Source organism: Nothobranchius furzeri, chromosome 11 (genome assembly GCF_043380555.1).
Source record: "Nothobranchius furzeri strain GRZ-AD chromosome 11, NfurGRZ-RIMD1, whole genome shotgun sequence".
Taxonomy (NCBI): domain Eukaryota; kingdom Metazoa; phylum Chordata; class Actinopteri; order Cyprinodontiformes; family Nothobranchiidae; genus Nothobranchius; species Nothobranchius furzeri.
In genome coordinates, this window is record NC_091751.1 from 63,936,544 (window position 1) to 63,960,177 (window position 23,634).

A 23,634-nucleotide genomic window follows, 5' to 3' on the forward strand; every position below is an offset into this window, starting at 1 on the left:
GCATTTCACATAGTAAACATTCCAATAGAGTTCAGTTCATTAAGCCAATCAGTAAAAGGTTTCCTATAAGGAACCCAGAAAATTGCATCGAGTCACTGACTAGTGTCAGTAGTTTATTGTAACTAAAAATCTGGTCAACTGACCAATTTGAGTCAAACTTGACGGCAGTTTTGGATTGCTTTTAGCTCCCCCTAGTGCCCGTTTGTAGAACTGAAAGCAAAACCCCAGCTCCTTGCTGTGCGTTTGTCATTTTAACACTTTAACAGCTGAAGTTTCTCCCCAACCTTCCTTGTTGTCTACAGGAGAGATTCATGACTAAATTAAACAAAATCTGAAGTAGCCAGTGGAATATTCTGGCCACAGGGGGGCGATAGGGGCTGGGTGGCCTTTAATTAACCCTGTAAAGGGTCAATTTAGCACATACTGGCTCAAGAAAATGATTTAAAAATATGAAAAATTGCTAACTATCCCTTTCACCAATTCAATTTATTATAACTCACCTGATCACTTTTAGTTTAAACAGCAAAAACTGTTTTTGGATTTTTTTATTTATATATATGTTTTTTGGGAGAGTTATACAGTTATCCGAAGTAATAATAGGGTAAAAGCAATGAAAAGTATTTGGCATTTTGCGCTAACATACTATTTTTCTTTGGTGTTTTCTGTTTTCATTTATTCGTTAGGTGAATTAACCTATTCAAGTTGTTTTTCTCAATCACTTTTATGCATTTTTCACATCACTATTGATGTTTGCACAACAGCAATTATTACAAACTAAACATCTAGTTGGAAAAACTACAAAAATGTCTCACCAGTTCAAAATATGTAGTTCGTTCCTCAAAAGCAAGTATTCGTGTCAATGAAAGAGCCTGTGTCGTCAAAATGAAAAGTCCTGTGTTTATGTCATCATGACAGTTCACTACTGAAGTATTCTTGTCAGGTCTAGGTGACACTAGGAGCACAGCACTAGACGCTGTCTAAACATTTACAGTTTTTCTCAGTTGCTTTGGTGCATTTCTCACAACAGAATTAAACGTTGCACAAGTTTGTTCAACCTCCACAACATGTAGTCGTTTTGGCACAACCTAGTGGCGGTTTCATGTTCATTTCGTCCAAAGGCATATGTGTTTGGACATGAAGCAGTTGAGTAAGTACAAATGTCTAAAGAATGGTCACTTTTGACTTGCTATTCATCATGTATGACATCATTAACTATACTTGCACCGGCTGAATAGTCATTGTCCTTACAACTAATTGTCTTCATTTCATTGCTTGTGTCATTGCACTCAAAACTGTTGAACATCTTGTCAAACAATTTGTACACCCATTTTGAAAACCGTATGTTTAAGGAGTTTCCATGGAAATCTCCATAAATTACTTTTCTCAGGTGAACCTTATCTCACACTAATGAAAATTGGTGTGTGTCCTGGTGACAATCGGACAATGTGTGTAGTGGTTTGGGATAATGTTAGCGTCCATCACTCTGCTGTAGTCAGGCAGTGGTTTGCAGCACACGGCAGGACGCTTATGGAGTTTCTTCCTCCTTACACTCCATTCCTAAATCCAGTTGAGGAGTTTTTCTCTTCCTGGAGGTGGAAGGTATATGACAGGCATCCACATACCCACATGGCCCTGCTAGCAGCTATGGATGCAGCTTGTGATGACATCACAGCAGAGTCCTGCAGAGGGTGGATTCAACACTCAGGGAGATACTTTCCCCGATGCATCGATAGAGCTGACATTCGCTGTGATGTTGATGAAAATATGTGGGCAGACACACAGGAGCGTCTAGATATCAATGATTGATATGCAGTAGTGTCTGTTCAGTTTTTTTTGTTTTGTTTCATAACTACTGCAGTAAGGTTTACTGTCTAAGTGAGTTTATGTTTGCTGTAAAATGTTTGTTTTACTGTATTCCCCCAGTTGCACAATGCTGTGAACAGTTTCAGTTAAATATTATCAAGAGTGCATATGAAGTGTCCTGATTTTCCTTTACAGTTTATGGTTTTCAACATGCCATGCATGCTGTCCAGACTTGACATGTCATTGGGAAGCACCTACAAAGAAATCTGTCACAATGGGAACATGTTCAAACCATTTGATTTTGTGGCCAAAGGTGCTGGTGTAATGACTTGTAATTTTGACAGCCCTGACACGCTGATTGATATAAGTACTTGCTTTTGATGAATATATTATCTGTTTTGATTAAGGGACTTGCTTTTGAAGCACTGACTTTTCTTTTTGATGAAGTGACTCACTTTTGCAAGTTATCCACCATGTTTTGCAGTTTGCACTAATTGTTTTGAAAAAAGCCTTAATAGTGGTGCAGAGATCAATTCTGTTGTGAGAAATGCACCAAAGCAACTGAGAAAAACTGTAATACAGAAAAAAAGATACTGACTGGTGGAGCTAATAACGTCTCAAAATGTGACGTTTAGGCTGAAATTATCTGAGTTGAGAGAAGAAATTTAGACCTATAAATTAGACAGACAGACAGACGATAGATAGATAGATAGATAGATAGATAGATAGATAGATAGATAGATAGATAGATAGATAGATAGATAGATAGATAGATAGATAGATAGATAGATAGATAGATAGATAGATAGATAGATAGATAGATAGATAGATAGATAGATAGATAGATAGATAGATAGATAGATAGATAGATAGATAGATAGATAGATAGATAGATAGATAGATAGATAGAACAACTCACTTGGACTTTGTTCAGACAAACTGCTCAACTCTGTAGTTATGACCTTTTGACCAGTTTGAGATTATCGGCCACTTGGGGGCAGTAACGAGCAGACCTTTCACAGATGACCAAATGAGTGAACTAAATTCATAAAGCGCGAAGAAAGTCGTCGTCGTCGTCGTCTTCCTCCGCTTATCCGGGTCCGGGTCGCGATCCCAACTAGGGAGCTCCAGGCCGTCCTCTCCCCGGCCTTGTCCACCAGCTCCTCCGGCAGGACCCCAAGGCGTTCCCGGACCAGATTGGAGATGTAACTTCTCCAACGTGTCCTGGGTCGACCCGGGGGCCTTCTGCCGGCAGGACATGCCCGAAACACCTCCCCGGGGAGGCGTCCAGGAGGCATCCTGACCAGATGCCCAAACCACCTCAACTGGCTCCTTTCGATCCGGAGGAGCAGCGGTTCTACTCCGAGTCCCTCCCGAATGTCCGAGCTCCTCACCCTATCTCTAAGGCTGAGCCCGGCCACCCTACGGAGGAAACTCATTTCGGCCGCTTGTATCCGCGATCTCGTTCTTTCGGTCATTACCCAAAGCTCATGACCATAGATGAGGATTGGGACGTAGATCGACCGGTAAATCGAGAGCCTGGCTTTCTGGCTCAGCTCCCTCTTCCCCACGACAGATCGGCTCAGCGTCCGCATCACTGCAGACGCCGAACCAATCCGCCTGTCGATCTCCCGATCCCTCCTACCCTCACTCGTGAACAAGACCCCGAGATACTTAAACTCCTCCACTTGAGGTAGGACCTCTCCCCCGACCCGGAGGTGGCAAGCCACCCTTTTCCGGTCGAGAACCATGGTCTCAGATTTGGAGGTGCTGATCCTCATCCCAGCCGCTTCACATTCGGCCGCGAACCTACCCAGCAAGAGCTGAAGGTCAGAGCTGGATGAAGCTAGGAGGACCACATCATCCGCAAAAAGCAGAGACGAGATTCTCCTGCCACCAAACTCGACACACTCCACACCACGGCTGCGTCTAGAAATTCTGTCCATAAAAGTGATGAACAGAACCGCGAAGAAAGTTATTTAAAAAAATCTAGTTGGGTTTTATTTTAAACAACCATGTGTTTATAGATTTCTTCAAAAAAATTGCAGACGTTTATAGAACACGGTGAACCGAGATTATGCGATTTCTGCTCAGGACGTTTGACCCTCTAAAGACGCCGTACTTGTTCCAACGCAGCAGACTTTGGTTTGAAAGAGTTGTTATCGCTCCTGAAAGGTAAATACATGTTGGGCTTTTTATGGGGCTGGTTAGGGTTAGGGTTAGGTTAGGGTTGTTATTAGTTGTTGACATTAGTAGTTGTCAGTATGCTTAACTGCATGTTGTTATTTGTCCTGTAGAACTTTCGGTAACAGAACCGTAAACCGATAACTCCAGAGTTCAAAGTCCGCCAGGACACAACCAGCCAGCTGTACAATGAATATGTATCTTACAACAAATGTCCCACTTCATGAAGATAAATGTAATTACACGTGTGTGTGTGTGTGTGTGTGTGTGTGTGTGTGTGTGTGTGTGTGTGTGTGTGTGTGTGTGTGTGTGTGTGTGTGTGTGTGTGTTGCTTCAGAGCTGTCAGTATGGAGGGCCAGCCCCTGTCAGCCCTGTCCTCCCCTGCTCTGGTGGTGGACATTGACAAGGTGAAGACAAACGCCCAGAGGATGATCGAACGCTGTCAGGCACTGGGAGTCCAGCTTCGGCCACACATGAAGACCCATAAGACCCTGTATACACACAGACACATGCGTACACACAGACACACAGGCAGGCAGATTGATGTGTGTGTGTGTGTGTGTGTGTGTGTGTGTGTGTGTGTGTGTGTGTGTGTGTGTGTGTGTGTGTGTGTGTGTGTGTTGGACTTTAGTGAGTGTGCTGACTTGATGACGGCTGGATCACGAAGGTGCATCGTGGTTTCCACCCTGGCAGAGGCCTGTTTCTATGCTGATCATGGATTTGATGACATCATCTATGCATACTCTCTACCCTTTGACAAGGTTTGTATCAGAACTGCACTTCTGTGGTCAATTGGGGGATCCATCGTCGCAGAACCATTTAAATTCAGTCTGGTTACAGCACAGGTGTCACTCCGGGCCTCGGGGGCCGCTATCCCACATGTTTTTGTGTTTTTTCTGTTTCAACGCACCTTAACAGGTTTCTGGAGAGCTTGATGAGCTGCTGCAATGGTGATTCAACTGTTGGAACAGGGAAAAAACAAAAAACGCAGGATACCGGCCTTCGAGGACTGGAGTTTGACACCCCTGCATTAGAGGGCTTTCCAGCATGAAGGGCCAGTTTAAGGTCAAAGGTCAGACATTTTCCTACAGGATCTTCTGCTAGAGAGCAATATTACAGTCACAGTAGTTGATCCAGGTCCTGAACCAGCAGAACCACCCCAGACCATCACACTTCCACCAACATGTCTCACTATTGACATGATGTTCTAGTGTTAGTTTTACACCAAATGGATTACGACACACACCTTCTATAAAGTTCTACTTTAGTCTCGTGAAGCTAATGAATATTTTCTCAAAAGATGTTTACGGTAAATGTGAGACAGGCCTTTGTGATGTGTGGTGGGAAAAAAATCTACCAAGAGTATGATAAAAAGATTTAACAAGAATTGATTTAAAAGAAAAAGCAAATGAATGCAAGATGAGAACAAAGAAGTTGTTGAGTCACATTCTGTCAGAAAAGCATCTCGACAAGAGACAGCAGAGGTAAAACCGACTCTGCACTTTTGAGCCGAGTCAGACTGGAAGCTTCAACAATGACTTCAGTGATGTGTTGTTTTCCACTCTGTCAGCAAAATGTCCAAACTTTATTTGTAACTATTTAGTCAATGAAACTGGTCGCTGAGTAACTTTTACCATTTCAGAGCTCTCCAGAGGTTTTGCAACTCTCCCATGGATGACCATCTCCTTCTTTTGGTTCATAATGACCTCTGACCTTAAAAATAACCAAGTGAGCTCTGCAGAAGCTCTGGATTCTTTAGTTATTGAATCTGTTTAGAATGGGACAGGATGTGTTGCTTTTTGAGATCTTTTAGCCTTCCTTGTTGTTGTCAGAAAGGTTCTACCTAGTGATTTGGTAACTCTACAGGCCTGGCTGTATGCCTGAACTCCGCTTCTTTTAGTTTAATCACAGTAAAGTCACGATTTGACAAGGTGGGCGTTTACTTTCTCACATATTACCAGGTTTGTTTGGATAGGCAGTGTTTCCCCTACATAGGCTAAGCCAACGTCACCTCCCCACACACACACACACACCCTTACCGACAATGCAAGGAAGCACCCCACCCCGACGTCAACTAGCACCACAGCTGGGGAAATCTATAGGGAAAACACTGATATTGAAATTTTAATTTGAAAGAAAAAAATAACACGTTTTTAATTAACTCGGATTATCTTTTGTGTTACAATGTTCTGATTTGAAACTTTTAAGTGTGACCGAAGAAATATTTAATGGGGAAAATGTTTTTAACATAAATCTATTAAAAAACACGTTAAAGATTGTTGTGAGTTAAAGAGAAACAACCGAACTTGTTGTCTTTCAAGAAACACCGATAATGAGTTTCAAAGCCCGTCCAAGTACTAATGACTACTCGTGTGTGTGTGTGCGTGCGTGTGTGTGTGTGCGTGTGTGTGTGTGTAATTAGATAGAGCGATGTGCAGCCCTGTCAGAGAAACTGGATCTCTTCCAAGTGCTGTTGGACCATCATGACGCTCTGCAGCAACTCAAAAGGAGGCCCTTGAAAGATGGTCAGCTGTGGCACGTCTGGCTGAAACTGGATTGTGGCAATGGGAGAGGTAAACATGCAGGAACCTCAGCTGACCACCAGCTTTACAGGGTTCCCATGCATCCTGGAAAACCTGGAAAATTGTAGACCAATTTTCCAGTCATGGAAAACACATGGAAAATGCGAAAAAAAGGAAAATGTCCTGGGAATGTTTGAGTTGTCCTGGAAAATTATTTTCCCCTCCTTGTGAAAAAATACAAACGGGTAAATATTTTACTCATGAATTTCTGTTTTCAGCTGCATTCAGTGGGCTGTTGCCATGGACGTAACTTTTGGGGGGGACGGGGGGACATGTACCCCCCCCCCCACACACACACACACACACACACACAATAATAATACATTTTATTTAAAAGCGCCTTTCAGAACACCCAAGGTCACTTGACAGAAAACACACACACACACTTTTTTTCAAAGTCAAGTTTTGACCCCTGCACCTTTTACCATCCAAAAACAATATTACGCTATATTACAATGACACTGGTTGAGGTCTAGGACCAAGCGGAAAACAACCGTTTATGTTGAAGCCTGTTTCCCATTAAAGCATACTGTAAAAATACACCCCCCCCCCCCCCCCCCCCTGTGTCCCCCCCACTTCTAAAGTGAAAATTACGTCCATGGCTGTAGCGCTTGTCTGCTTTCATTCCTGCATAGGGAGCCTAAGTCTACTACCGGACAACGGGTCCCCGGAAGAACGGAAAAATGAGTGCTAGTTAACGGGGCTAAAAACGCAATTTTCTAATTCCGCTTGTTATGTGCCACGGATTTCACATATGATGTCTGTGAATTTTAGAGACACATTTTAATAACAAGAACGTGCTTATTTTCGAACAGGGGGAAACAAAAGTTTAGATTTTGTGTGAAAATGAGTCCAGGACTACAAATGGGCTTCACGAAAGTGACGTCATCGAACCAGACACGGAGAAAACTGAGGGAAAATGGCTGTAAGTTCAGCAAGCTTCCCACAGGAGGAAAGAACCTCCATAAATCTGGTCATGTGGTAAGTAGCAGCTACTTTGGGGAGCGGAGATTATGTGGTGACGTCACATATGCGACGTGCCGATTTCTAGTTTGTAGTCATGCCAATTACGAACTTTTACAAGCTGATGAATGTCAAAGTACATGACTGGCGTGGTCGAAACACCCATCATTACTTTTCATTTAAATACAAGTATTACATATGTGTGATCCAGGGAGTAAGGCAAAGTGGGTTAGAAAATAACACTTTTAACCCCGTTGACTTGCATTCATTTTCTTCGTTCTTCTAGCGACCCGTGAGCTGACCGGATAGGGAGGAGACTTAGGCTTCCCATAGAGAAAGACAACAATCTTTGCACAACCATAAAATCGATATAGTGGTATAGGTACAGTATCATGTCTGTTTCAAATTACATCCTGATATGAAAATATCACCCAGCCCTAGTTGTAATAACGACCCGTGCTGCAGCAGCTGAAAATGTCCTGGAAAAGTCCTGGAAAATCATGCCAAAAAAAGAGTGGGAACCCTGTTCAAGCACTTGCTGATTGTGTGTTTGCTCTATCTCTAGCTGGTGTCCTGCACTCAGAGCCTGAGGCACTCAGCCTGGCCCGGGCCATCGCTGGGACAGAGGGCGTGGAGCTAACGGGGATATACGCTCACTGTGGAAACACCTACAGCTGCACAGGAGTGGAGCAAATACAGGCCGTTGCCCAAGACACAACCAGCTGTGTCCTGCAATTCATGGAGAAGTGAGGGTTTAAATTAAGATGGAAACGCACAAAAGATAGATTAAAAAAATGGTAAATTAATTCAAACAACAAATGCATTCATATTTCAGTATGTGTGTTGTTTGTGTCTTTTCTTAATTCTGTCAGACTGAAGGCGGTCGGCATCACCTGTAAGTCCAGCATTGGCTCCACTCCTTCTTGTAGCCATCCGGTCCAAGACATGTCAAAACTAAGTGAGGTGCATCCTGGAAACTACATCTTCTATGGTGTGTTCATCTCAATGTGACTGTTTCATTTTAACTATTTCAAATGAACAAACTGAAAAAACAAAATTTGTTTTATGTTTTGTTGAAATGTAGATGTGCAGCAGTCCATGATTGGCTCGTGTAGTCTGGAGGATGTGGCTGTGAGGGTTCTGACAAGAGTCATTGGACACTGTCCACAGAAGGACCAGCTCCTGATCGACTGTGGGTGGAGTGCTATTAGGTAGGATTTACAGAAGGACACATGGCTGGACTGGTTTTAGATGAACTCGACCGACTTCTTTGTTTTCTTTTTCCTTCAGTTTGGATGGAGCTGGAAAACTTCCCACTGGATATGCCATCATTGAAGGGCATCCAGACCTGAAGTAAAACGCTTTTTCTATTTCTTTTTTTTTACTTGAAAACAGAATTTAAAGGAGCAATTTGTAAGAATTCTACAGTGAAATAATCACAGACTAATGTCTCAGTCATGTTGGAAGGGAGGTTAAATGAAAACAGATTTCATTCTCAGCTGGTTGGGTGTTGTCAGTTTGTCTATTTTCAAAAAACAAAGGAGGGACATCGTTTCGGACATCAGCTACAGTCTGTGGCGAGCTAACGGTGCAGCGCCGCCAGCATTTCTAATTCGACACTGGCAAGCTCCAGAGTTGTTTAAAGAACCAGTGCCAGTAAACAGGAGTGACCCAGAAGTTATTTCTTGTAACCCTAAGAAGCCACAACATCTTTTTGTTTTACTTGAGTGAATCAGGCTAGAGGCTAACGCTGAGCTAACAGTTATAATGGTGAATTAGGAGCAAGTACTCGGCTCTAAAAATATCTTAAGCTACTTTCTCAATTAGCAACATCTCAGTATTAAAGTGAAATGTGTGTGTGACATGAATAATGAGTCAATCGCAGCATTTTACTTCCTTTAATGAGTCGTTCAGAACTATTAGAGCAAGCTAACAGCAAGACGGCAAACAAACACACTTCCTGTAATGCCTGATGCATTACCGTAATAAGTGTAGTAAATGCTCTCTACCGTAAAATATCCAAGTGTGCGAACACCAGATGTTAGGGCTGGGCAATAAATTGAAAATTTATCGTTATCGACATTTCTGACTCTTATCGGGATAAATTGTTCCCGTGTCAATAAATGTGATAATAAAAAATGAAAAGATGTGTGTAGATGGGCAACATTCATGTCCCTTTAAGAAGCTGTACCACCTTGAGTCACGTAAAAATGTGATTCAACGTAATACACGCGACAGCCCCATCTAGTGGACAATTTTCATTTCTGCTAATACCTGTAGTTATCGTCCACTTATCGTTATCGAGGTGAAATCCTCAATATATCGTGATATTGATTTTAGACCATATCGCCCAGCCCTACCAGATATAATTATGTATTTATCTACTTATCAACTTTGCTTATCATCTAGAATCTTCTGGTGCTGATCTGTAACTGGCAAGAGCCATAAAACTCACAGAACAACAGTGAGACAGTAACTTTTTGTTTAGCAAAGTGAGCTGCAGTCACCATATTTGACCACAAGATGTCATTTTTACTTCATTCTTACATGTTGTTTATGTTGCACTTGGTTATGTATCCCTCCAGGTTGTCATCAATGACTCAGGAACATGGAAGACTGGAGCCCATCTCGGGTCATCTGGACTACAGCAAATACCCTCTTGGTACTTTGCTCTCGTTGATCCCCCACCACGTTAGTATTGTTTAATGTGACCTTTAGCAACCTGTCTGTAGGATTAAAAGAGGCTCGGTTAGAAGATTATATTCTGTTATCCAAGAAGCCGTCAGTGACGGGAGTTCCTCTGAAGGTTCTCATACTGGACATTCCTTCATGTGGTGTCGGATTCATTGTGTTGCTATTGTGTTTTAAAGTTTATTTTTATTTTATTTCAGTCCTGTGCGACAGCCATGATGCATCCCGTGTATCATGTACACTCCAAGGGTCGTCTGCTGGGGACGTGGAACCCCACCCGTGGGTGGTGAAGCCCAAGTTTTGACCTGGATGTTGTTAGATGAAGATACTTGTCCACCTAAAACAGCATATTTGTGGTTGATTAGACTGGTGTCTGGAAAAAAAAACATATCAGAGCCTGTTTTTATGAGACTTTAACCATTTTCTAAATCGATGTGTTGTAAAATTGGCCATCTTTGTTTTTACGTAATGTTATCTCTGTAAATCAAAGCAAATTTAAAAAATTTGTTTTTGTCCATTGTGTAGATAAATACATTTCAGTGAGACGAGTTGTTTACTGATTGTTTAATTAATATCATGATCATTCTTTCTGTCGCCATTTAAATGGTAGAATTCTAGCCTTAAACACATACAAAGGTTATATTTTAATGGAACATTTCTCACGTTTGATTTTGTCCCCTTGACCCTCTTGTATTATCTCAAAGGTGATGGGGGTTTTTTGCTGCCGATACCGATATCAAAGAATGCTGATCACCGATACCGATCATGTGGATTGGCCAGAAATTTTATACAACATTACAATGAGTGCTACAAACCACATAATCTGGGAATAAAGGAAATGTAACCTAATCTAAAATGGTCTGATCGGTCTGCTTTGATCTATTTTGAAAACTCCGATCAAAACCGATAGGGGCGCTATCGGCCGATTGGGATCAAATGCCAATCCATCGGTGCATCCCTAGTTCAAACCAGTGACTTAGAAATAATGGAAAATAAAGGCTTGACACCAACTATCAGAATTTGATCAGCAGTCTCCTCTCCTATTTAGGGACAATCGAAGAGACATAAAAATGTTGAGCTGCTGTGTCGCCCTGACCCTAAACCCTACTGTTATTTAATGCTGATGTTGTTTCAGTGATAACGTAGTTTTTTATTAAAGCTCAGTCATTTCAGTTTTTATTTTAAATCAATATAATAGGAATTATCAACCAGAACAAACCCAAACTTATGAGCGAGTGTATTTCCCTGCCTCGCCCCATGAGATCTCCGAGGAAGACATAAAAATGAATAACATCCAGAAGATTAAAGGAGGAATTTAGATCCACATAAAGGAGATTTTATACATGGTGGATTGTATTCATACAGAATTGAAGATGTTCTTGTCAAAAAAGTGCAGATATTGTCTTGTGTAAAACTGTATCAACTAAATTTTTGTAGTGAAAGGTGAAAAAATAAACTGTTTCAATGAGCAAAAGTGAATCCAAAGTGTTAAATAGTTTTCTAAATCTGGATTCTCACGAACAAATTTGTCAGTATAAATATAGACGCAACACTTTTGTTTTTGCTCCCATTTTTCATGAGCTGAACTGAAACCTCTGAAACTTTTTCTACATGCGGTGGGATGGATCATCTTGGTAGAGGGAAAGTGCTCACTAACACACACACACACGTAGACAGATTTCAGAATAATATTTGAGGCCGCTAGAACGAAAAGACTTAACTAATAGCAAGACATCTAAATCCCCTTTCTTTAGTGAATCTTTAACCGGATTGTGGAGTTGAATGAATACTAAATAAACAATAATCACAGCATCAAACGTGACACACACTGATTCTCAAGACTACTTGAAATTGAAACTGAATGAAAAAAATAAACATGGCAATAAAATGCCCTTTACAGATTACCAAGAAATGTGATTCTTATTGAAAATGACCACAAACTGAATGTAACTTGAAATATGGACATTAACTAATGTCAGATCAGATATCAACCTGAATCATTAAAGTATTTTAATCAGTATCCAGTCAATCCTTGTATTTAGGATTTGGTTTAATCCTAATTTATTATTTTTATAATTCATATATTATTTTTAAACATATTTGTAATCATTTTTTAAATCTTTTTATACTTGAATTTTTTGGTTTTGTGAAGCGCCTCGTGATTTTTAACTTGAGAGAAAAGATCGTTCTCTTTCTTTCTTTTCTTTACAACGTTAAACTTTATTTTCACAGTTCTATTTTCATTATTTTCACTACTTCTTCTTTTCTGTGCTTAAGCGTGTCATATTGTGTCCATTACATTTGATCTTACCTGTACAAAGTTTTTTCTACTGCTGTGAATTAGAGTAAGAATACCTGACTTGAATATTATTTGTCTGTGGACTTGTGACAGGCGGACTTGTTGAAAGGATTCTTGGGAAACGTAGTTTTACTGCTACTAGCGTTTTGATTGGCCACTTTATGACCTTTCCACTCAGTCACGTGATTTAAAATGTTCAGAATGGCGCGGAAACTTGTCACATCGCTTCTCAATTAAACTTTCCGACTTTAAAGTTTTGTTTATGTTTTAAATTTTATATTGTTTTGCGGACTTTTTCCGCCCGTTTGAGTAAGTCTCGACCTTTTGCGCTCACTTTCCTCAGCTTTAGCGCGAGAGTTCAAACCGACTCTAGTAGCAGGGCTAATTGTGTGTTTTGCTGCGTGGCTTCAGGCTTGTATCGTGTGTTTTGTGTTTATTGGTAGAAATGAGCGTGTTGGAGGTGAAGTTCGTTGGGGATGGGGATGTTTTGGAGCACATCGTGGACAAACAGGAGGGTATGAGCTGGTTTATCTCTGCTGTTTTGTTTTTTGCCCATTCGCTCTCGTTTTATGTGTGCGTGTGTGTGTGTGCGCGCGCGCGCGCGCGTGTGTGTGTGTGTGTGTGTTGTGACTAGTATTGCAGAGCAGTGCTGGCTCTGGGCTGAGGATGGTGAAGTTTAAGAGCCCGGCTGGACAGAGGGAATGCCTGGAGGAGACTCGGTGTGATGGAGATGAAAACGGAGTCCATGATGAGCTGGGTTATGTCCGAGCTTTAGGAACTGAAAACGATGAAGGTATCCCTTCCTTGGTTCTGGTTTTGTCCTGCTGCATTTTCACCCTCATCCTCCACTCTTCCATCCATAAATCTGCTCTTTGGCTTTCCTCCACGACTCCTGCCTGGCTGTTCCAGCCTGAGCATCCTTCTGCAGATTCCTCCATGTCCAAACCATCTTAGCCTGATCTTATTTCAAATCATCTAACGCAGTCCCTCTAATCCTGATCCTGTCACTCCTGAAGACAATCTCAACATTTTCACCTGCCCTGCCTCCTGTCTTCTCGGTGCCACTGTAGATCATCGAGTTTAGTATTTTGACATTACCTAATAAAGCCATAACATGAACCTAAATGTCTCTTAATGCCACTAATATGTTCTTTGGCTTCACAGAAGTAGACGATAATCCTTCTAGAGTTGCTGGTTCCTCCATCTTCACCTTCCAGAAAGTCAAACGAAGTCACAGCTTGGCCCAAACTGGTGAATCTCCGATTACCTCTCGAACGAAGGCTCAACGTTCATCTTCAGCTGCATTTATTAAACCGTTGTTTTGTTGTTTCCCTTCGTAGCGAGCGAACTGGCTCGGACCCCGGGAAAAAGCGTGAGCTTCACCAGGGACACAAACTCGGAACCCACCACTCCCTCTCGGACAGGCAGCAGTGAGTCGAGCGAACCCACTCCCCGTCCGCCTGTGCTCTCATTATGAAATGATCAGGTTTACTTTTGTCTGTCTAGGCCACGCAGGTGAAAACAGGACACCACAGAGGGTGAGAGAGCTAATACATTTCACTTTATCCAGTGAAGGATTTAGTTTGTTTTAATTTAGTTTTGTTTCTCCTGAAACAGAAAAAGAGTGTCCGGTTTGTCTCCACCACCCCTCACAGACTCAGGAAGAGACTTACAGGTACGCCTGGCCTGTTGTAGTTGTGTTCGTTTAGTAACGCTGGTGTAATCTGGGTGTGGTGGGGCTTATTTTCAGCACCAACTCTTCGGTCTGACAGCGACAGTGAACTCTCCCCCTCTGACTCTGAGGAGGACGAGCTCAAAGAAGAGCAGAGAGGGAAGCAAGAGGACAAGGAGAATGTGAAAAAGACGAGAACCCCTAGTAAAGGGCTTTCTGCAGCTCTCTACAAGACTCCTGCCAAGAGGAGCAAGAACACAGCCGAGCCTCTGAATCAGCCCACCATGACCGAGGAGTATTTTGAGGCTCATGGCAGCTCAAAGGTCCTGACGTCGGACCGGACCCTCCAGCGTTTGCACACCCCTAAGTTTGACCGGGTGTGTGAATTAAAAGTTACATGTTAGTCCATTATAATAAACCTTTGGCTAAACTCCACCTCTTTTACTTTTTGGACAGGAGACGTTGGATCGTCTTTTAGAAGATAAACCGTCTTGCTACTCAAAAGAGATCCAGCAGCTGCACGACAAACACAGGAAGCACTTTAACAAATGGATGTTACAGCTGCAGTGAGTGTGGCGGCGTGCCCTTTCCTACGGTTTGACTCTGTTCTACTAAAACGTCTCCCTAGGGGTTGTATGAACTAGTCGACTTCACGGCTCTGTAGTGACTTTTTATGCCTGTCATCGACTAGTCGCTGTCACGTGATAATGACTGACAAGATGCAGTCCTCCAGCAGGTGATGAGCCCCTGCGTCGGGAGGCGGAGGCGACGCGCTGTGCCAGAGCGTCGGTACTGACACCGGCGGTAAAACGGACATTTAACCAAACTGTGACCTTTACCCTCTTGCAATTTAACCTTCCCCTCACCCCCATCCTAATCTTAACCAGTTTGCGCATGCAAAGCTCTGATCGTTGACGCGCTCCAGACATCTGCGTCCAGAGCACCGCCAAATCAGGTGTCACCACCTCAAAAACTAACTAAACACGCGATCGTTCATGTCGGCTCATTTCCTTTCATGTTTTCTGTCTGTTATTTGTGCCTGATGCGTTTCGCTGCTGCGGAGCGAGGCTCTTCACCTGTTTTGTCCTCCGGTGACGCACCCCCAAGATTCCACTATCTCCGCTCCGGCACGAACTCCGCAGCAAAAACGGTCCCGTTGTAGTCGGCCGGCGAGCAGCGGCACTCCGCTGTTTTTGCGGTCGGTAGATCTTTTAGAACTGCAGTTCAAAGGTAACTCATAAGGTGAATATATATGAACCCAGGTAGCAGTTTTTCTTTAGGACTGAGAGGAGATGCAGGAAGATAATAAACAGGCAGGACAGAAAAATAGGCAAATAAAAACAAGTTAGTTTTTGTACCTGGTGGTTGCAACAAACAGACACCATTGAAGGTAATCAGAAGTGAGGAACAGAAAATGAACTAATTATTTTAATGTTTAGAGCAGCAGGAACTCTGAGAGGCTGCAGGCGCATCAGTGAGTTTGTGGCCGCTGCGCAGGGGGAGGGGGGAGAGGGCTGATGCAGAAACTACCGTTGTTAAAAGAGATGTTTAACTTAGAAAATTCTTTCTTTCAATTTGGGTGCAATTTTAATTGTCAAAAACTCCAGCGAACCTACCGACCCCCCCCCCCCCCCCCCCCCCCCCCCGCCGCCGCTTCAGGTGAATGACGTCATCAACGACTAGTCGAAGTCGACTCGATTTTCATTACTTGACTGTCGACTTTAAAAAAAATTAAGTCATGCAACCCCTACTTCTCCCAAGAGGTGCTTGTTGTTGGTTTGCAGGTTGGGATTCAGTGTTCTGGTTTATGGTTTGGGCAGCAAAAAGGCTTTGCTCGAAGACTTCAGGGTGGCTCATCTGTCTCAAGAGATCCACCTGGTGGTCAACGGGTTCTTCCCCTCCATTACTCTTAAAGCGGTTCGTAGACCAGTGAAAATGTGCGTTTTTATTGCGACTGTCTACAGAAAACAGAACAAACCACAGCTGTCATGTGATCGCGCTGCAGATATTAAACTCCCTGACATGTGAGGTTCTGGAGCACGAAGGAAGTTTCCGCACGCCGTCGGACCAGATCCAGTTCATCGCTCAGACCCTCAAAGGCAGTAAGTCGCTGAGTGAGCGAGACTAGTTGTCTCAGCCTTCACGTTTGTTGGATTTGTGAGTTTTACTTTTCTGACGTCTCTGCAGACCCAGGTCTCCGTGTGTTTTTACTGATCCATAACATTGACGGGCAAATGCTGCGAGGAGAGAAGACCCAGAGCGCACTGGGGCAGCTGGCGTCCTTACCAAACCTGCACTTGGTGGCTTCCATAGACCACATCAATGCTCCACTGGGTGGGTGGTCACGGGAATTAGTACCGCTGTCGGGATCACGGAGAAGCTGGCGCCCATCTCCATCAGCTCGTCACAGGGATTGGTCTGTTCTTGCACCTAAGTGTTCCTAATGTGTTTCCAGTGTGGGACCAGTTCAAGCAGAGCCAGTTTAACTGGTTGTGGTGGGAGTGTGTGACGTTCCAGCACTATGCAGAGGAGACGTCGTATGAAAACTCACTCTTGGTGCAGCAGACGGGTGCTCTCGCTCTGTCCTCCCTCACACACGTGCTCCGCAGCTTGACTCCCAACGCGAGGTACTGCAGCCATGTTGGTCCTAGGGATGCAACGATACCACTTTTTTCCAAACCGATACAATACCGATACTTGGATCTGAATATTTGCCGATACGATTACCGATACCTATACTTCTACCACACAAAAAAAAAGTTATGATTTGGAATACAGATTTTATTTTCTTCTCTGCTTTCAACGGGAAAAGACTGTGAGGTAGATAAAAAGTAAAATACATGAATAGAAATCATCACAAAACTAAATTATCAGGTGAACAGAAATGACAAGTTACAGTGAAGCCATTTTCAAGCAACTGCATTTGTATCGGTTTACTTTTACCGATACCGATACCAGTATCGTATCGGTATCTGCACCGATACCAGTATCGGTATCGGTGCATCCCTAGTTGGTCTCTTTATGCTCCCCTTCCCCCTCACTCAGGATTTCAGTCTCAAAAAGAAAAGCTAATAAATGCATCTTAATCCTGAAATAATCTTTGAAAAATCTACATTAACATGTCACATCTGTGATGTGGTGAACATCCTTCCAACGTTCCAGTTTGTTTTTCTCAAGGTTGGTTTATGCTTGACGCGTCCGCGAGGTCCGCACGACTCCGCGCGGAAAAGTTGCGTCATTTTGCGTCATTTTAACAACCACGCCCCTCCACCGTGCCTCCGCACGGCCCAGAATTTCCGCAACGTGCACCTCGGAAAATTTCTAACCACGCGGACGGACGGATGCGGAAAAACATGGCGGACCGGCAAGAACTAGTATGGCAGAGGTTCATAAATACAGACATTTGTATGATTCAGCTCTCAGAGATCACCGTGATCAACATGTTGTTAATAATTCTTGGAGAGAAATGGCTCGCACTGTCGGAAAAGACGAGGACGCTGTTAAAAATGCTGAAATGCCATGTTGTAAACAGTCATTTCTACTTCTACTATGGTGTAGTGTTGGAAGCATGCCGTAGAGCTCCATGCTGCCCCCTACAGTTTGGGAGAATATTGGCTCACCGCAGAGACGAGCCGCACAAACCATAAACGCTGCCGAGTTGTGAAGCGCGTTCCAGCCGCGACCCGCATCACCGCGCGGAAAGTGAACGCGTCAAGCATAAACCAAGCTTCAGCATCATAATTCTAAAGAGGGAAAAAACGGAAAACTTAACTGTGCTGCATTCCGGGATCTGTAGTTTTTCTGGTTGGTGGGAAGCGCGCCCACAGGCTGTCATAGTACCAGACGGGCCTGCTTTAGCGCTAGAACCGGATCTGATTACTTGTCATATTTTAGGTTTTTAACTGTCGTCTTTTACTCCTGCAGAGGAATCTTCAGACTGTTGGTGAAGTTTCAGCTGGAAAACAAAGACAACCCTTCATACACGGGTACAAAATCCTTCAGCTCCTCCTTTTCATTTCTTCAGTGTGTGACGGTTATAAACATTTGTACGCAGGGTTGTCTTTCCAAGACTTTTACCAGCGCTGCAGAGAAGCCTTCTTGGTGAACTCTGACCTCACACTGAGGACTCAGCTGACAGAGTTTAGGGACCATAAGCTGATTCGGACACGAAAAGTGAGCTTCACCTTACGTTTCCCGCTTCCGCTCTCTGTCCCAGCGTTTCTTTGCTGACTTTGCTTTTCTCTGACCTCCAGGGGGCCGACGGAGTGGAGTACCTGAATGTTGCCGTGGATGCGAACACACTGATGGACTTTTTGGAGAACGAGAAGGATGAATGAAGACAAGACTTAAAATATGTGACCTGTCATTTCTTGTAAATTTATTTGAGCCATTCACTTACTAAAACATTTGCATCTAAGACAGAATTATTGTTTTAAATAAAGAATATTAAATAAGTGAGGGTTGTGTTGTGGTGCTGCTGTTACAACAGAGGGGCGTCTGAAGTTTGAAGCTCGGGAAACGAGATGCACCCTGATCATCAGATCATGACAAAAACTGAACATTCCCACTGAGCTCCGGTGGAGGACAAACCAGAATATTTTAGGCATCTGGCTGATTTGTTCAATCTGACTGGATTAAATGTAAGCAGCTGATTCTTCCACTGAGCGGCACAATGATGAATCTTTCATCAGTCGGCATCAGAGATGTGGATAAGTCAACTTTGTATGTTTATAATGTTGGTGCTCAGTGTTAGATCCAGTATGTGACTGTTGGTTCTTCACAAGACCGTCTGGTCTGCAGACAGATGTTGGAATTGACCCTTCCAGATGTGTCATGGATTTTATCAATAACCCTTTTCTGCAGTCGGAGAGAGAAGGAGACAATGATCAGACAAGTCAACCAGTTATAACTGCGGCACGATGCACCGAACATCCGGTCACAGAGTTTATTTGTAAAGGGTAGTGATGGGTCCAGCAACACCGGCGCATGTGTCAAGCCCATGGAGTGAAACCTGTGTCGATGCGTGTGTCGCTTTAAGAAAAAGTCACGTGACAGACGCTGCTGTGTCACTCATTGCCAAGGCGCCAAGCTGTGTTTAAAAGGTATCGACTCCGCATCTGTCAACGGGGTGAGTCGCCGTGAAAAGAAGAAAATTACCATTTCAAAGATAAAACAAGACATCCCTCTCTACATCAACAAAATGGAGCCAGAGAGAAAAAGAAAAGTCCCTGCTGTGTGGGATCATTTTGTATCTTCTGCAAATAAGGTGCGTGTTGGTCTTTCCTTCTTTCAGCGCATCTGTCAGAGTTGAAAACAGCAATGTGACTGACTCAGTGTAAATTATTTATTTAAATTTATTTAGGTTAAATGTCGCATCTGCTCAGCGGAGTTGTCTATTACGAATAAGAGCACTTCCTCAATGCTGAGACATTATAGTCAAGCATGGAAACGAAGAGGAAGCAAATACACCAAGAACGAACACAGGTAGACCTATTTAGACACTGGGCATGCTTTCTCACAATTGTTTTACTAATATATGTTTTATTATTTTGAAATCAAGAATCTAGGAAGATTGCTCTGGACCTTTCATGGTCTGCGTCTGCGTCTTCCCTCATGTGTCTCCTTGTGTTCTCCATCCCTCTCTAGGTTCTCCTTTTGTGTCTCCTAGCGCCCTCATGTGTCCTTGTCTGCTTCTTCCTCATGTGTCTCCTGGTGTTCCCCATTTGTCCCCAGATCTTCAGCCCTCCAGGAATCCCTCCTCTGGTATCCCCCTCCCAGGTCCAGTGCTCCCGTGGCCCCCCTTTAGTCACGCCCCTGTAGTTTTTCTTTCTGTAGTGTTTTCCTTTAGTTTCAGCTTCCCCCTTAGAATATTAGTTATGTTTGCTGCCCTAATGGTCTTTAGGTTTTACTCTTAGATCATTTTCCTGTAGTTACAGCTGTTCATGTTATTAGTCTCTCTAGTGTGTTTTTCCCACCAGTGTTTGTGGTTTTCCTCCCCCCTTAGATTATTAGTTATGTTTCCTGATCTTCTTGTCTTTAGGTTTTACTCTTAGGTCATGTTAGTTTCCTCCCTGATTAGTAATTGAGTTCATCTGGTCTCTCTCTCCCCACACACCTGCAGCTCATCTCCCTCTCATCCTCCCCAGTGTATAAAAACCCTGTCTGTGTCTCAATATTTTGTCGGTCCATTGTTTGTGTCAGCGTTGTCTCGCCCCCTCTCTAGGTATTTTTGGAATTTCTCTAGGTCTCTAGTGTTTTTGGATTTTTGGCTTCCAGCCCTTTGGATTTACCCCTAAATAAAGGATTTTACGTTTTCACTACTCCTGCCTTGTGTCATCCTGGGTCTGCATCTTAGGTCCTAACCTCCCCCCAACTCACATCGTGACAGGACCAAGCAGTCCTGAATTTTATTATAAAGGACTGCCAACCCCTGAGCATTGTGGAGAGTGAGGGGTTCAGGGGGTTATTCAGGTCCTTGATCCATCTTACATTTTGCCAACCAGAAAGGTTTGTATACACAATGTCTCAGATAGCTGCTGTTACTCATGTAATATATACAGTACTTAACAAGGTTTATGACACAGCAAACACAAACAAACACTTGTGATTCAAATATCATGCATGCTTGAATAATTTCCATCCAGTGTGTCGGCTCACATTTGGGTATAAAAACTGAATTCAGTTTTAAATTCCTACCTTCTATGCAACAGGGCAAAACGGAGAACTTCATAGCTGGATGTTTTTCTTGCTTTAATGACAGGTGGTCTAATTAATGTGTTAAGTACTAGACTGATTTGATTTTGATTCATTTTCAGACGGTTAAGGAAATGATGGCCAAAAAGCATGCGGAGGAACTTGAACGAGTAAAAAGGGAAGCACAGCAAGCTGTGGCAGTGAGTATAACAGCTGACATGTGGACCTCCTTGAACATGGAGGCTTACTTAGCTCTTACCTGTCACTACATCAGTGATAATAAGCAGTTGTGTACATCTGTGTTGGGAGTCAAACACTTTCCACAAAGTCACACTGCTGACAATCTGGCCCAAGTCAAAAGGGGCATGATGGATGACTGGGCCATAACAAACAAGGTAAGGTGTCTTGTGACCGACGCAGCACCAAACATGATAGCAGCAACACGAACTCTTCAAATTCGACACTCAATCTGCATTTTGCACTCAAACTAAATTTAATATTCAAAAAATCCTGTGATCAGATCCCTGAACTTTCATCCATAAGACACAAATCTAGGCAAATCGTATCATTCTTCAGATCCAGCACCACAGCAAAAGAGAAGCTTGCTCAAGTGCAGCAACAGATGGGACGGCCCACCTGGAAACTTGTCACTGAGGTACCAGCACGTTGGAACAGCACATATCAGATGCTGTCGCTGCTACATGATGAGACAGAACCAGTGTGGGTATCTCTTGCCTCTCCAAACAGATTGAACTCCACTCACAGCTGATGAGTTTAACATCTTAAGGGAAGCACTTCTTGTGCTGGTCCCATTCCATCAGGCCACAGTGGAGTTGTCTGAGGAGAGGAGAGTTTCAGGATCAAAGGTCATCCCGATGATGAAAATGCTAAATTGTGCACTTGAGCGGAACTCTTTACATCTACACACACAAGCAGCCACACGTCTCCATGACCAGCTTAGACGTCGCGTCACAGACACTGCTTCTAACCTGGAGTCATTAAGTGTGCTGACCCTATCAACACTTTTAGACCCCAGATTTAAAACACTCTGATTTCGTAGTTCCTCCAAGTGTAGTGAGGCTGTCAATCGCCTGAAAATGGAGTGTGCTGCAGTAATTGCTCGCACATCTGAGCTACAGCCTGGACCTTCATCAGAGCAGTTACCCACTTCAGGCAAGTTGTTCAGTATTATCAGCTTATTTTCACATTTGTTTTGTTGCTAATGTGTATTAATACAGAGTAGAAGACAAAAACTAAAACTTCTATGTATTTTTTTTAGATTTCAGATCATCTGTGGCAGCAGCTTGATCGAGAGGTTGGCAGACAAACCACCAATGCAACAGCTGACTCTGTCATTGAGGTCCAGCGCTACTTAGCAGAGGGAAACATTTCAAGACAAGAAAATCCATTAACATACTGGGGGAACCGGAAGACATCCTACCCACACCTTTTCCACCTGGCTTTACGGTTTTTGTGTACCCCAGCTTCTCCTGTGCCCTGTGATCATGTGTTTTCAAAAGCTGGTGAAATAGTGTCCAAAAAACGCAATAGACTAAATGCCAAAACATCGGATTAACTTATTTTTCTGAAAAAAAATAAAAAATAAAAAATACTTTGAGTCAATGGCACTTAAATGGGTAATATCACATTCACAACACTGTCACTTTAATTGTCACTTGGTATCATTCACAAAATATTTTGAGGTGTCTATATTTTCAATTTAGAAGTTTAAAATAATACCATATGAAGTACTCCTCCTTGAACCATCACCTTATCATGGTGGAGGAGTTTGAGTGCCCTAATGATCCTAGGAGCTATGCTGTCAGGGGCACTTTGTGCCCCTGGTAGGGTCTCCCATGACAAATTGGTCTTAGCTGAAGGGTGAGAAAGAATGGTTCAGAGGATCTTTCATGGATGTACAATCAAAGAGTTGAAGTACCCGGCCCGGAGTTTGGCCATAACGAACACCATGTTCGAACATAAGGATGCCCATCGGTACACTTGGTACCCGGGCAGCCTAGGTCGCAGGTCGATAGACTTTGTAGTCGTATCATCTGACCTGCGGCCGTATGTTTTGGACACCCGAGTGAAGAGAGGAGCTGATCACCACCTGGTGGTGAGTTGGATCAGATGGCAGGGGAAGATGCGTGTGGAGAGGAGTTTGGTGAGGCCATGGAGAAAGACTATCGATAGGCTCCAAAGAGGTTATGGCAAACTGTCCGGTGCCTCAGGAGAGGAAGGCAGCAACTCGCTCACGCTGTTTACAGTGGGGATGGGGAGCTGCTGACGTCAACTGGGGCTATAGTCGGACGGTGGAAGGAATACTTTGAGGAGCTCCTCAATCCCACCTACGCGCAATCCGAGGAGGAACCAGAGCTGGGATGGACTGTCCAATCTCTGGGGCAGAAGTTGCTGAGGTAGTCAAACATCTACACAGCGGCGGAGCCCCGGGGTGGATGAGATTCGTCCTGGGTATCTCAAGGCCATGGATGTTGTAAGGCTGTCGTGGTTGACACGTCTCTGCAACATTGCGTGGTCATCGGGGGCAGTTCCTGTGGAGTGGCAGACCGGGGTGGTGGTCCCCATCTTCAAGAAGGGTGACCTGTGTTCCAACTATAGGGGGATCACACTCCTCAGCCTCCCTGGAAAGGTCTACTCCAAGCTACTGGAGAGGAGGGTCCAATCGATAGTTGAATCTCAGATTGAGGAGGAACAATGTGGTTTTCGTCCTGGTCGTGGAACTGTGG

General features: G+C 43.5%; 2 protein-coding genes across 5 annotated transcripts; both read left to right on the forward strand.

The window, feature by feature from the left end:
- Positions 1–3,837: 3,837 nt before the first annotated feature.
- zgc:162816 (D-serine dehydratase) lies at positions 3,838–11,087 on the forward strand. Of its 3 annotated transcripts, XM_054730261.2 has the most exons (10): positions 3,838–3,978; positions 4,325–4,480; positions 4,619–4,748; positions 6,410–6,560; positions 8,098–8,278; positions 8,405–8,523; positions 8,617–8,743; positions 8,823–8,885; positions 10,118–10,223; positions 10,424–11,087. In XM_054730261.2, the coding sequence occupies exons 1-10, from the start codon at positions 3,881–3,883 to the stop codon at positions 10,511–10,513; spliced, it is 1,221 nt and encodes a 406-aa protein (XP_054586236.2). In that variant the 5' UTR covers positions 3,838–3,880; the 3' UTR covers positions 10,514–11,087. The 3 variants fall into 3 exon arrangements, with proteins under 3 accessions (XP_054586236.2, XP_070397850.1, XP_070397851.1); XM_070541749.1 differs by having other exon boundaries at positions 4,325–4,748; XM_070541750.1 differs by having other exon boundaries at positions 4,325–4,748; positions 10,118–10,194.
- A 1,607-nt stretch (positions 11,088–12,694) lies between these two features.
- Positions 12,695–18,649, forward strand: orc2 (origin recognition complex, subunit 2). 2 transcript variants are annotated; one of them, XM_015957439.3, is made up of 16 exons: positions 12,695–12,831; positions 12,966–13,037; positions 13,157–13,315; positions 13,687–13,773; positions 13,863–13,952; positions 14,029–14,060; positions 14,140–14,197; positions 14,273–14,571; positions 14,651–14,760; positions 15,979–16,111; positions 16,200–16,296; positions 16,382–16,528; positions 16,650–16,821; positions 18,119–18,180; positions 18,249–18,367; positions 18,448–18,649. In XM_015957439.3, the coding sequence occupies exons 2-16, from the start codon at positions 12,968–12,970 to the stop codon at positions 18,529–18,531; spliced, it is 1,719 nt and encodes a 572-aa protein (XP_015812925.1). In that variant the 5' UTR covers positions 12,695–12,831; positions 12,966–12,967; the 3' UTR covers positions 18,532–18,649. The 2 variants fall into 2 exon arrangements, with proteins under 2 accessions (XP_015812925.1, XP_015812924.1); XM_015957438.3 differs by having other exon boundaries at positions 12,827–13,037.
- Positions 18,650–23,634: the final 4,985 nt, after the last annotated feature.

Coding starts and splice junctions, on each gene's coding strand:
- zgc:162816 (XM_070541749.1), top strand. CDS start 3,881: ATGCGATTTCTGCTCAGGACGTTTGACCCTCTAAAGACGCCGTACTTG. Junction 8,744..8,822: donor TGTGGGTGGAGTGCTATTAG/GTAGGATTTACA, acceptor TTTTTCCTTCAG/TTTGGATGGAGCTGGAAAAC. Junction 8,886..10,117: donor GAAGGGCATCCAGACCTGAA/GTAAAACGCTTT, acceptor GTATCCCTCCAG/GTTGTCATCAATGACTCAGG.
- orc2 (XM_015957439.3), top strand. CDS start 12,968: ATGAGCGTGTTGGAGGTGAAGTTCGTTGGGGATGGGGATGTTTTGGAG. Junction 13,038..13,156: donor CATCGTGGACAAACAGGAGG/GTATGAGCTGGT, acceptor TGTTGTGACTAG/TATTGCAGAGCAGTGCTGGC. Junction 18,181..18,248: donor AGACAACCCTTCATACACGG/GTACAAAATCCT, acceptor ATTTGTACGCAG/GGTTGTCTTTCCAAGACTTT.